General features: G+C 37.8%; 1 protein-coding gene across 19 annotated transcripts in view; it reads right to left on the reverse strand.

Annotated features, from left to right (window-relative positions):
- Positions 1 to 14,367, reverse strand: part of MYT1L (myelin transcription factor 1 like) — a 305,006-nt gene that overhangs the window by 25,630 nt on the left and 265,009 nt on the right. For all 19 annotated transcript variants that reach the window (XM_077782400.1, XM_021551206.3, XM_021551208.3 and 16 more), the window contains 2 exons: positions 4,946 to 5,008; positions 148 to 231 (listed from right to left, as the gene is read on the reverse strand). In XM_077782400.1, the coding sequence (XP_077638526.1) occupies positions 148 to 231; positions 4,946 to 5,008 (147 nt within the window). The remainder of the gene's footprint in view (positions 1 to 147; positions 232 to 4,945; positions 5,009 to 14,367) is intronic.

Raw genomic sequence — 14,367 nt, forward strand, 5'->3', positions numbered from 1 at the left:
GCTGTATCCTTTGCTAAAACAATCAGCACAGAAACTGGATTTGCTTAGATAACTATCACACAATAACATTTATGCCTTAAAAAACACTGAAGACCTATATAAGACCTATAAAACATACAAAGGTCCTTTGGCAATATTTGTTCTCACCTAATTGGCTCTTGATCTTCTTTGTCTTCCTTACTTTGTGCTATCCTGATTCCACTTTTCTTTGCTCGTGGACAGCCTGAAAGACTGTGTGAAAAAAAACCATTTTAGAATGCAATTTCTCATTCTTGGGTACACTTTACAGGAATACACTTTATATCTGAGAAACTGGCACAATAGGCAATCCTGTCCAGTTTCCAGAGGCAAAGCTCAGGTGGCTAAATAAGGAGAGTTGCAGCAGCCACACAAGGGGGGATCTGCGCCTGTGAGTCTGTGATGCAGGACAGGACTGCCGGAGCTGTGCCACACACACAGGAACTCCCACAGGAGTCAGGGAATGCAGATTGTAAACCCCCTGCCTAATAATTCCTTCAACTGTCTCAGCAGCAGCAGTGGCATCTTTAATAGGAATAGAAGCCAATGTTTCAGGGCTGAGAGACATTATGTACCCTATGTCTGAGATGGATGGAAAAATAGAAAAAACAGGAGTATCTCCTCATTGGACTAAAGATTTCTCTCAGGAGCACATTAGTAACATTATCAAGTCCTTCCAAACATCACATAACAATTCTACAGAATCATTGAATAAAAACATGGCAGAGCTCAGAGCTTTCAATGCCTTCCAGAGAAGGGTTTCAAGTGCTCAGAATTCATGCACACAAAAAGACTTGGTAGAGACAAAGTTGTACGTTAGGCTAACCAATGTTACATTTAACTAAAGACTGAGAATGCTGTTTTCAACTAAACAAGCTCATCTTCCCATTGCATATGAAGAATTCATTATAGAAAACACAGATTACATTGTCAAGTATAGATTACATTGTCAAGTAGACTTGACAATGACCTAAACAGATTTTTAAATTTTTTTTAGGTAACTAGTATCATGAAGATACAAATATGTCTATCAATTAATCATGCTTGGTCCTCTAAATGTTATTTCTGCCTTAACTATCCACATTAAAGAATAAATCCACCAGAGGAACACCTTCAAGTGTTGACCAAATAAAAATTCCCTAGAGAAATAAACAAAATAGAAGATTAAATTTTTGTTTTCACCATGAGCAAAGGTACTTGAATGTTGTATAGTACGTCCTGTCTTTGCAAAGAAGAGACAGAAAGAGTGGTAACAAAATTTTCAGTTATTTTGTCTTGTCAAAACCAGTGAGGACTGTGGGGAAGAAGCACAGAAAAAGGTAATGCAATCACAGACAGAATTCTGTGTTAGAAATTGAAGACTAGACAAAACCATAGTTTACATGCTGCAAAGTCACAAATAATTTAAAAAGAAAGAGAAGAATGGTGGTACAAGATATTGGACATACTGCATTATCTAGAAACTTTTACTGAGATGTCATGGCTACATCTGTAGTGTTAAATAGAAGGGACCTAGAAGTGTTGCTTTGACCCAAGACCAGAAAGTTGACATTTGTACTGTTAAGCTCTCTATCTCTGTAAAGCAGGACAGCTACACACATATTGTTTATAATGAATGATCTGGAGCCACAGAGTCCCAAACTGTATTTTAGAATTGCCTGTGAGACCTTTAGTGGCCCAGGGTCAGTGCCATACCAGGGGTCATGTCAGCATTAGTGGAATACACATCTGCACTCTGATATGTGGACCTGTGCACTCATCCCATGTAATTTTACATTTTAAATGTAACTGACCATTCTCCTTTTCAAAGCAAACTGCTGTTTATTCCAGCTTGTGTAGTGGACAACAAAGTACCATAGTTCTTTGTGTAAGAACTAAATCTGAGGAAGTCTGTGCCAATTAACAACAGTTTTCTTCAGAAATAATAATGTTGTCTGTAAGAAAGTAGTAGGAGGAAGAGAGTCTGGAGGATTCCGAATAAGAGAAAGCTGGCCCTGGGGCAAAGGAAGTGTTTAGGAACAGGCTGGTTTGCTGCCTGACACACAACCTGGTCTGCAGAAAGTCAAGGGGAGTAGATGGGAGTTAAAGACTCCTTTATCTCTGAGAGTCGTTGTACTCACTGGGTGAGAATAATCAGAATTTGCATCTGAAAACTAAACAGTTAATAGGAATTCCTCAGAAAGCAGTACTAGTCTAAAGCATCTGTAGGTATACAGATGGGTATGCTTGTAGATTATATTTTCATAACAAAATCTGAACAAAGAATTTCTGCCTTGACTAATGATTTAAAACTTTCTACAAATTAAGTCAATTTAATTATCACCTACTCACTGGTATTTTGGTGCATCATCTCTCTAAAACAACTTTCTATTCTATTTCTATTTATTAGAAAATTCTAAGACCTTTCAGGTCCTCTCAATGAACATTTCCAACGGACAGTTTCTGAGGCTGTGATTATTTTACTTTTCCTCTGACAATGGATCCATCAAGAAAACGTATGTCAAGCCTTTGCTTTAATTTTTTAATTCTGTAACAACCAAAGCTATTACAAGATAAGCATATTACTTCATTTTTCTATGACTTTAATTCCTTATATATGAAGACAAAAGACAAATAGGGAAATTCAACAGCAGTGCACAATGCTGTAACTTCCTGCATAAATTGAAGGGCTGTGACAAACTGCAGAGTTATAGCAGAGTTAAATCTGCCTCACGTATGCTTGCTGTTGAGCAGCCATTTTAAATACCAATGATAACCTCAGCAGCCATTTAGGAGAGAAGTAATTTCTTTCCTTCTGAAACTGAGAGGGTTGGAACTGATGGTGTCAAATACAAACAGAAATGCTAACTCGGATGCAGGCAGAGCTAAATGCTAATTTTCAGTCTGGGAATTAGAAAGCCCAACTGACAACGTGCTGTGGGTTCTTCCATGCTTAACAGCTCCAGATTTAGGCTACTGGTTTGCTGCCCTTCGAAAACATTCATTTTGCCAGCCTTCCCACCTCAGAAATGGCCTTGACAGATATCATGATCTGAGCAGGGTAAGGCTGGCTCTGTGTAAATGTGACAGGTCTCCTGAGGACATCTGTGGATTTAAGCAAAGAAAGTGTTACTTCACTGACTACATGTCAGTGCTTCTGTGCCTGCAGGCAGCTGAAGACATGGGGTTGCCAGAGGTCTTTTTGGAAGAAAAATTACGGAGTTATGTGGCTAATATAGACATGGTGGCATTTCAAAAGACTGCATGTGTTAAATCCCAATGGACTGAGCAAATTCCAGATATGTTTGTTTTGTAGAACATATTTTTTATATCTTTATATGCACTTGATTATGCTGCACAATCAAATGAAAACTTGTAGTCATCTGCAAAAATACAAGAATGTAAGAATTTCCAGACAAAAGTAGGTAACACCATTCAGCTCATACTCCAGTGCTTTAGTGGTCAGGAGATGACATACAAAGAAAAGGTTTAAAAAATGAATCAACATTCAGTGATTCTCCCCTGACAACCTTGCCAGCTTTTAGGTTTCTTGTTAGTAACACTTATTCTTCTGCATCTTCACTCTCCCACCTGCTTCTAGTTAAATAGATGATCAAACACATAAATAGCTTCCCCGAAGTTGGGGTAGAGTTATAACAAGCATAATGTTGGTGCAATGGTAGCTAATAAATTTACATATAGTTAAAATGAGTTCTAAATTTGACCTCAAATTCCTCTGAAAGTGTGATCAAATTTGCATCATGTAAGTGTCTTCTCCTTTATAATGTTATTTGTACTTTTGATGTTTTAACAATTCCTGCATTACAGAAATCGATATTTTGATCTTTCATTTTCACAGCACATAAAATATGGCATGCTCAAATATCTTATTTTATTTATGTTTTGACTTTGAACTCTTTGCTGCTTTCAGTGGGAAAACATTTAAACTGGGAACTTGTGTTAACATTTAAACTGGGAACTAGTCATAGCCAATTGTAAAACTACAGGGACTTGGTGAAGAAAGCATATATCCAGACTCAACAGTATTAGTCTGTGTGGGAGTAAAGAGTCTTTACTAACACAAGAGAGGTAGACTACACTATTATTCACTATTATTCTTTGATTAAACAGTGGATAGATGTTTATGAAATATGGCACAGCTCTCCTCTACTGATTTAGTTCTCAAATAACCGCAGGGGAATTGCTAATTGCACAGCATTTGTATCATTACCTCTACAGTGTAATTGATCAATATCCTAATTAGTGAATGAGAAGCATTCTTTGACCCTTGGTGAAGTTATAGTTAAGACAGCTTTCATCCACAAATTTCTTTTTCCATTCTTCTGGCTTGATGTAGTACAAAGTGTTGCAATTTAAGTACAAGCCAAACGTTTTCTGAAATGTACTAACAAGACTGGTGCATGTTAGATGAAAGAGGTACTTTCCCCCTCTGATAAAAGCTGATAACGCTTAATCTGGGAGAGGTGGTAAAGAACAGGATCCAATTCTGCATTTCAAGGAATATGGAGTGAGTCTGGAAGAGACTGACATGAACATTCAGGAAATACAACTTATGGGAAAAAGATGCTGGAGTAGGATTTCAGTCCAAACTGTGGAGAGTTAAGTTGTTCTGAATGTAAAGCAACAGAAACATTAATGTTGAATTGCTCCCTCAGGCTGCTAGAGAAGGCAGAGAAACTGAATTTATTTTATATAAAGATTTTGCTAGATATTAGCAAAAATATTCCTACCTATTTGGGTAGTGAGTCATCCTGAAGCTGAGAAATGTTATTCATTAGTTGTTGATGTGAATTAGACCAATATATGTATGTGCAGCATTCAATCCTCAATCCTACTTCAGTATTCAGAGAGTGAAGTTAGGTCAGTTGAGGCACCTTCTAGCCCTACAGTTATTTGATTTAAATAACAAAACCTTGTCTTTACATACCTTCGATGAGAAGCATAATTTCCAGTTATATGCCCAGAGCCATCACACCCAGGAGTGGGACACCTAGAATAATAATGGAAGAGACACCCAGCAGTTACTGACAGGAAAGATATAACTGCCCATTTAAAAATATTAATTGGCTCATACTTGTTTCCTCAGGTGCCAGCCTTTGAAGCCCTACCCATTGCTAAACCTGAGCTTAATTCTACACCAGGAACAAACATAGTTTTTCATTCATAGAATGATTTTGCTTGCTACTTCTCAGTTGCCCACTCCAATGCTTCCTGGGTATCTCAAGTACTGGCAGATTAGTGGAGATTTCCCATCAATCCAACATCCCTACACCACCAGGAATGAGTAGGGTTGACAGCAAATTAACTATCCCCATGGTGTATGCTAAGGTAGTGGCTAACATTGCAGTGAGTAATTTTCTTTTCCACTGGAGCTATTGCTGTAATCCCACTGCACAGTATCATGAGGTTGCACCATTAAGAGACCCCTTCACCTGTCTATGAAGCAAAGGAAATGCCTAAGACAGGGAAGTACTGCTGGCCTCTTGCAGAGAGATGGTAACCCACCCAAACAGTGCCAAACACCAAGCTAAGCACCAGACAGAAATGGTATAGCCCTCAGTGGAATTTCTAATAGTTGAATGACATTAGAGCCATCAAAGAAAATGGATGGATTTTTCTACATTGCAAAAATGATTGCGATCATCACAGAAAAAGCTACATTATAATGCTAAGTAAAATCATTAGCTGGTGTTTGAAGTGCTATACTAAATCACAGAAAAGACAAAGAATTAATTTATATGCATTTTACTGAATAGACAAATGCTACATGAATTCCAAAAAGTCACTTTTCTTGAGCCTGAGTTTTGAATTTTAGCATGCTATTTAAAGCTTCATTTGGAGAAAGCATTCAAATTCAAAAAAGCTTGCTTACAAATTCAGATGTTGCATTCTAAAACATCAGATTTCCATAACATTGAATTTTTCCACTATTTGATTTAGGAGTTCATGCAGACTTTGGCTTTCACCCTTTAGTTAACGTGTGCTTTCCTCAAAGTTAGTCCATACTGGTAAGCTTTTGTTTCTTAAGGCTTCTACAGATACTTGAACATTTTTTAAAATCAGTAATTAGGCAAGCCAGAGGTCAGTGCTATGGAGTTGTCACGTTCCATTAAGCTGAATTTCAGCTGTTTTAAGCTAGTAGGCATTACCTACCTCAGAGGAGCTCAGCAGGGCCAAACTTCAAACATGATTATTTCTACCTTGGAAGACATAAATTAAACTGGAATGTATTTAATGAAGTTCCCATATAATCTTTATCAGGACCAGTTCAGTTATTATATAGAAAACATCAAAAATATGGTAGAAGTTCTCAGATGTGAGCTGGTAAAACTTGTGGGGTTTCCTACAACACTAAAGTATCTCTTCTCCACCCCAAACAAGCTGTGAACTTTGGACAAGAAATCTAAACATGTTTAGTGATAATTCTCCTTCTCTCTTGCTTTATCTTTGCACAAGACCAAATACGGTCCTGTGGTCTTGCATGAAAGGTGTATTAACATGGTTATCCAAGACCAACACACATGCTGACATCACACATCAATCTTTCTGCTTATAGAAAGATAAAGTCCATAATTTCTGCATAGATCCTTCTGATACCAGTTAAGAAAAACTACAATCCTTGATAAAGAAGTCATAATTCTGTATGCCTTTTACCCTTTATTCTTTGTTCTGGCTGCACATGGCTAGAATAAACTTTGGTTTATTGTTTTAAAAATAAGTGACCAGGACATCTAATATGAAGGATCTTATAATTTAAATACCCTATATCTATATATATATATATGTTCTCATTATTTATTTTTAGACAAATCATTATTTGATTTTTAGATCTCATATGTTTTGAGATCTACAGAGTCAACTCTTCTTCATGTGTCTTGGTTTTTTTTCATGTTCAGTGGTCTCCAATGCCTATTTCCATCAAGACTAGCTGCATGACTGAAACCTGACTAAAGCCTCTAAGATGCTGAATCATAAGATATGAGGATAAGAATTAATTAAAGGAATTGACTACATTTTGGCTCTACATGTTCATGGCATTTAAATCAAAAAAGGAGAACCCACAGCCATGGGACTCTGCAGTCTGGGATACTACAAGGATTTCTTCTTTATTGAGCCCATGATTTGAAGCTACCGTCTTCCTCTCCAGACTTTCTATCCTTTTGAGGATAAGCTATTAGCAAAATGAACAATGTTTTTTTTCTCATCTTTTCCAAGATTTTTGTTACAGTCAACATGATTAATAGTGTCTTCGCAGAAAGGATTTATAAGAAGCACCAGTATATCCCATCCATCGATCTTAAAATAAGACCACTGTGTAGCAGCCAGACACCCTGCAAGGCCTCAGAAATGCCCAGTCATGATGGCTGGACAAAGTAGCCCCTCTTCTGCCTCAGACCCTCGTTATCTCTCTGTAAGACCATAAGTCATATTTACCTCAACCCTTACTATTGTTTCCCAAAACCCACATACTATATAAACCCCCATTTCTGCCCAGTTTGGCAGAAGAGCTGTCACTGAAACCCGTCACAGGAGCTGCCAATAAAGACACCGCTGTGGAACCTCACACAGCCTTCTCCTCTCTCTCCCAGCATCTGCCAAGGCACTGAGCAAGCAAAGAGCTGAAATCACTGGAGAGCTGAATTCACCAAAGAGCTGATCTCACTTAAGAGCTGAGCTGCTTGCTAAGACTGCCCGTGGCTGGGAGCCTGCCTGGGACACCTGGACAGGCTGTGCTTAGCGGGACATCGCTATCCGGGACACCTACGGCAGCCGGGGTCAGACAGACCTTGAGAGCCCAGACCATAATACCACTGCACCTCAACCATTTGGACAGTTTCACACAATTTAAGAATTAGCTTATCTCCATCATTAAAAAAAAATAAGAACAGAAGCTAAAGAAGAAATCATACTGCTGTAAATTGAATTGTGTGTTTTCAGAAATGACTTTTCTCATTTCATATCAGTTTAAAAATGCACTTTTGATTAAACCAGATGAGATCTTTACGTTGGCAAGGATTTCAGAATGATCTTTCAAATTTTGATTTTGACACTATAATATTTGTTTTCAAATCTCATAAGTTTATATTTACCTTAATATAATAGATGAAATGAGAGTTTAGTGCAGTTGGTAAGAAAATTTTAAAACTCTGGAACATTTATTACTTCTGCTGTTTCCATTCTATGAGAAATGCTTTTAACAGTGTGATACACACGATGCAAACGTGCAGCAGTCTGTTACAATGAGGAAGTTATTACAATGTTTACTTGCTATCCCAAATAGATTAGATAAGGGGACAATCCCAAATTCTTGTGCTACTGGAATTGGGAGTCTGTATTTTCCAATATGAGCATATGTAGGACTTGCATATACCTTACTACTTTGCTGTCATTTGCTACCTATACACATATCACTTAATCATATGTATAAACAATGACAGAAAAATGTATACCCTGCTTGTAAGAGGTAGCTGATGTGAAACCCTTTGAGAATGACTATAAGAGTATATGCAAAAGAGAGGTGCAGTTTTTCTTGCTTACTTAAAGTAAATCTGATTTGGCAGGATCAGAAACTTATTTGTGGAATTTACATAATAGCTTATTGTAGTGCAGGAAATAGCTTAGTACTATAATGAGGGAGGTGATAATAGGAACTGACTCTGTGAAGAGTGAAGCTCAGGACATAGAATACTAACACTTGACTACAAATTCAGGGCATCCAGTAAAAGAAAAGGCTTGTCAGGGAAGGGGAATGCATTTAGCAGTGCCTTGATGTCTCATTCATTTCACAGATCATCCCATATAAGCATTTTTGGGAAAATAAGGAGAAGCAGGAAGTAGGGCAGGCAGCAGAACAGCAACAGCTGTGGCACCTGGATTCAGTATTTGGCTTAGATTCAATAGCAGGAGAAAAAAGGTTGAAAGGTAAATTGAGAAGGATACACTTAAGCCCTGCTACTGATTCTTCGCTGTGGAAAGATTGAAGGTGTGCAGCAATTAAAACAAACTTCTGGCAGCATAAAGAACTCAGGGAGGTTCCTGGGACTGGGGAGGAAATAGATGCAATGCCCAGAAGAGTTCTGGGAGGGTTTTTTTCCAAATGCCAGTGGCTAAAAGTCTTGTTGAAACCTCAGCTCACAAGACCCCCCCAGCTCTCACCAGCATAGGGCACTACAAATAAGACCCATAATCAAACATATATTTGTAGGATTTTATCTAGTTCTACAGGAGCAAGATAAGCTTACATGTAGTATACATACTTAGATTTACAGCTTTACTAGTATGAGAGTAAATAGGATTTTATATAAAGTGCAAAGACAAAACTGCAATAGTTTTATCCTCATTCCTGTGTATGACTTTGGTTGACTTACTTTTTGAAATTATTTTAAAACATAAATTAGATCCGAAGCATAGGGATAAAACAAATACATAAAAAACTATTTCAACATTTTTATTTTTGTGCTGAGGTTGTGCAGTTCCCATGGAAAAGAATTAAACCATCCACTTCACTCACACTGGCCAATTGCAATGAGTTCCTACAAAATACCTTTCATGACCCATCATTAGTAAACTGATGTCTCAGCACAACAGACTGACATTACCTTTACTGTTTAGTTCACAATATTTAGTACCTAGTATGTTGCACATCCAATCTTCCCTTGTGAACAAAAGTGCCAATAATACAGTCTATCAGAGAGAATATCCTATAAATCACTAATTAACTATTTAAAGCAGATGTAGCTAGCAAAAGAAAAATCACATTGAATTGAACAGGGGAATAAATCAGGAAATTGTGCAAAAATTCAGAATGGCCGTCCATAATGTTCCACACTGCAAAAGGACTGGGATTAATAGAAAATTTTATCTTTCCCATAGTTTTATTTTGACCATGCTGCCAATCTCTATAGTAGAAGTGTGATTTTCTATTGAAGATTCAGAAAGGCTAGAAAAGTATAATTGTTTCCTGTGGGATTTTTTTCATACCAGAATGTAGAATTTTTTATTGTCTGGTGGTTTCCATCTATTTGAGATTCTGTTTTGTTTCACTGAATCACCAGGAATGGAATTCATAGCTTGGGAGGCTGGAAGACAGACACAATAATACTCACATTTCTGTTTTTTTGCCTGAAGATCTGAGAGTATTTTAAAAACGTTACTGGATAAAATCTCACAATGCTGCTATAGAAAAGGGAAAGATTTGGCAGAAGAAAATTGGACAATAAAGAGTCTAAATTACTTTACACAGAAGTGGAAAATATGCTAGAATTATAGATTCTTATTCACTGTTCTGTTTGCAGCTAAAAAGCTGTATGTCTTCTGAAACTACATATAGATTCATAACAAATGACTGTGGTTTAGTGGTTTGTTTTTTTTTCTAGTGAGAAAGTCCCAAAACAAAAGGTTACAAAAGTAAAATTGTAAAGAAATTGTGTTTGCAGTTCCCTGAATTGCATATGTGAGAAGAGAAAAAAAGGAGAGAGTATGAAAGGGAAGAGATGAAAAGATGCTCTGTCAAATTAAAAATTGGATTTTCTGTGGATATAGTATGTTTATTGAGTGTCTAATTCTTTATGAATTTGAGGGCTTGTCAAAAAACCACAGGTTTGAAGCTCTTGACAAACAAGTCCTGTTTTTCAACTAGCTAAGAGGCCAAAAGAGAGAACAAACTTTTCTCCAGTTCCATCCTATGCCAGCCACCACTAATCTGCAGGGAGTACTCCAGGGTGAGAAACAAGAACATGAGAAGAGCTCTGTGGTCCTCAGTACAGATTTCTGGCCACAGGTGTGCTGGTATGAGTCAGTTTGTGGCTCTTGTTATAAAACCACCTCTTTAGCTGGACCTGGACAGATAGCAGCAACTCATTTTGTCTTTACTCTTCTGAGTAGTCAGAGCAATGCCTCCAGTCATTACTGTTCTAGCCAGCTCTGTGAAAGCAATCTGGATATGTAAATTGTATAAATGTTATTTTCAGTCCCAGGTATTTTGGTAGATTGTCAAGTTCTAATTAAATATGTGTACTGGGAATGCTGCTGATTCTCTTCCTTATGATGACACAGAAAAGTGGCTATCTGTTCTAATTCCAGCAGGAACACAGATCTTTTCCATTTTAATCCTGTTGTCTTTTGTTTTCCTTTTTTTACCATAGCATTTGATTTTTGAACTCAGGTGATCATACTTTCCTTTGATGTCTAGACGAAAACCTTCTACATACAAAATCTATCTATGAATTTGCAATGAAAAACAGTTTTGTTAGGATAGATTTATTTTCCCTTAATTTTCCTCAGAAAGGTGCTATATCTATATACTTCTCTCTATTTCACTCCTTCCCTTTTCTGTCCTGGTGCCTTTCATCCTGTTTTCAATCTGCTATCCTCTTCCTGCAGTGAAGGAAGAATCTCCATTTGCTTTTGCTCCATGGTTTGCTTTCCATCCATGTTCCTCTCCAGCACTTCTGTGCTGCATTCTACTCCCTGATTTTCCAAATAATTTTCTTCTTGTCTCTTTTTGCCTCTTTAACATTTTCTCTCTCTCCCTTTTGCTTATTTTTTTCTCTATTCCCTTTGGCTGATGCCTTCAATCTCTGTTTCTCCATCACCCTTCTTCCTTTCATGATCTTTAATAACCTTAAAGTTGATGTTTGTTTCTTCTTTTCTCCTTCCTCTTTTTTCCCATCATCTTTTCTTTCATCACCATTGTTGTCCTCCTGCTCTGTTCTCCCAGCTGATTTTATCATTTTTGCTGTCTGCATTCCTTGTGGTCCTCTCACATTGCTGAAATGACTGGGTACACATTCTGCCCTTGTGTCAGAGGAGAAAGTGCTGTGTGTGAGACCTTAATACAGAATTTATTGGCTGTCAAGACTCAATGAGTCATTTTAAGTATCTTGACCTCTTTTATTTTTACTAAAGTCCTTGTGAGCTTTATCACTGGCTTCAAAAGGAGCAGAACCAGGCTAACACTGGGCACTATTGGAAATTGCATTCAGAGCTTATTTAAGTTCATTTGAATTGGTTCAAGAGGCAACATAAACTCTATGGGACAGTCATGCAGATAACGAATATTTCAGAGGATTTTACATCTCTGGTTTAATGTTCAAGGCTAAACTTATGTTCCAATCCTCACAAATGTATCTGTAATGACTGTGTAAAGTCAGACCTCTATAAATATCAAAGTTTCATAAAGATGCATTGTAATCAAAAAAAAAAAAAATAAGGAAGTTAAATTTAGATTCAGATGTTAATTATTTCCTTCTATTTGTTCTAGCTAGAAGGAGTATTTAAGCACAGAAATTTAGTTTTAGCAAAAGTGCTAAATATCACTTTTCACATGTAAAATACTGCTAGCATTTCTCATTTAGCAGAATGCTACTGATATAACAGGTCTCACTGGAGGTAACAGGGAAATTTAAATGCTAAACCCACAGCAGATATAAAGGAAGATGATTTCAGGAAATGACAAGAGCCAGCAAAACCAAAAAATTGTGTGGAAGGGAAAATGGGTGAATTAAACAAAAAAATTATCTTTTTAATCTTGTCAGGGTTTTTCTGGTATTGGATCCAATGCAGTTTCAGTGGGACTGGGCAGGAGAGAAGGGAGACCCTGACAAGGATCCTTCCTGGTGGGGCATTACTGAGCCCTCTCAGAAGACATTGGGAGAAGTACAGATTGGAGATTGGAAAGAAGTGTAGAATGGAAAGATTTCTTGTTGCCATTTTCACTGTACAGTGTTTCTATCCATGAAGGAACAATGCCAGCCCTATGGAGCTAGTCCAGGCATGAGACTAAAATAATTTTGGCTCAGAGGCTTCACGGAGTAACTTCAGTCTCTTTTATCTCTACAGAGAGATTGCTCTGTCTTTTTGTCTTTGCCTCTAGAAATCCCCAGCAATTGAATGGTTCTGAACTGGGGCATGCTAACTGTGTACTCCTCGCCTCAGCTACAATTTAGATAATTCCCTGGTTTTCTGCATATACTATTTTTCCTGTCCTTAGCTGCTGCTATTATCTGTATTGCATTCCTGCATTTTTTTGAACCATGTGGGGGTGAGAAAGAACATGATATGTTTTTTAATTACACTGAAATCCTTTTTCCTATAAGCAGCCTAAAATGCATCATGCTGTCACATAAAATATTGCTATGCACTCCAATGCACAGATACACACAATGAGTTTAAATTAATTATATTGCTTTAGAAAAAGTATTTCTGTGCCTTCCATTACCACCTCTGCATGCTGCCTCTTTTGCTACCAGTCAGGACTTCCCAGCTTCCCAGCAGCAAGTGCCATGATGTGCTGCCCACTGTTCCCGCATCAGCACATAGCCCCTTAACATGCCAGTTGCCAAAGGCAGGGTATGTGCCTTATGTGAAATAACTTCTGTGCACTACCCAGGGGGTGCTCTGTGCCCAGAAGCTGCCAGAGGGAAGCTGTGAATCAGTTCCCCCTCGGGCATTTTGCCCACGCTTTCTCTCCTGCCAGCATCGCCTGCCTTGGAAGCAGCACCAGGCAGCTGCAGATCCCCTCCCTGCATCAGAGAGCACTTCCTGGCACCAGGGATGAATCAGTTCCAAAATATGCAAATTCAAATGTTCATTTCCAAATAGCTCAGCCTTTGGAAAAAAGCTTCATTTGTATGTGAAGGAATAACTTAAAATGATGGAGGCACAGAGAAAAATGCAGGAGAAGATAGCCTTAAGAGAACATGCCCTACAACTGGAACAAAGCCATGCAGATTCTCTTGTCTCCTAATAGCATTGCTGCAAGCCTGTGCTCAAAAAACCCCAAAAACAACCATTAATCAAAAACCCACGTGGGCTTATTTCAGTAAATTTATGTGGACACATTTGTCTCTTAAGAAGAATGTCCTATTCCTGGCTAGTCTATTAATATGGGAACCACTAAGCCTCTCAATAATATCTGCCATTCAGTCACTGTACAGAAAGACTGGTCCAGGTTTGCAGAATAGCCAGTGACATGATTTCTATAGCTCCCTGCATGTGACAATGGGTCAAAGTGAAGCACTTGAAGGCAGTAACACAGGTATAACATTTGGTATTTTTCACCTTAAAAGGTGTCTTCAAAAGCTCGAATAACCAGCCTTAACTTTTCTGTTTATGATAAAGTTTGGAGTTTTAGCCCAAAATTAAATTGAAACTAGGCTGAATGTTGAATACTTAGAAAATTCACTCTTTAAACTAGTTTTTTTTAATTTTTGCCCGATAAGAAATGTACATTAATAGTCAGCAACCTGCTGGTTACCTTCAACACCTTAAAATTATCAATACAGTAATTATTTAATTTTCATCTCTATGTTGCTGCTTCTCCCATGCTCTGCTCTGCTCTGCCTTGTA

Source organism: Lonchura striata, chromosome 3 (assembly GCF_046129695.1).
Source record: "Lonchura striata isolate bLonStr1 chromosome 3, bLonStr1.mat, whole genome shotgun sequence".
Lineage (NCBI taxonomy): Eukaryota > Metazoa > Chordata > Aves > Passeriformes > Estrildidae > Lonchura > Lonchura striata.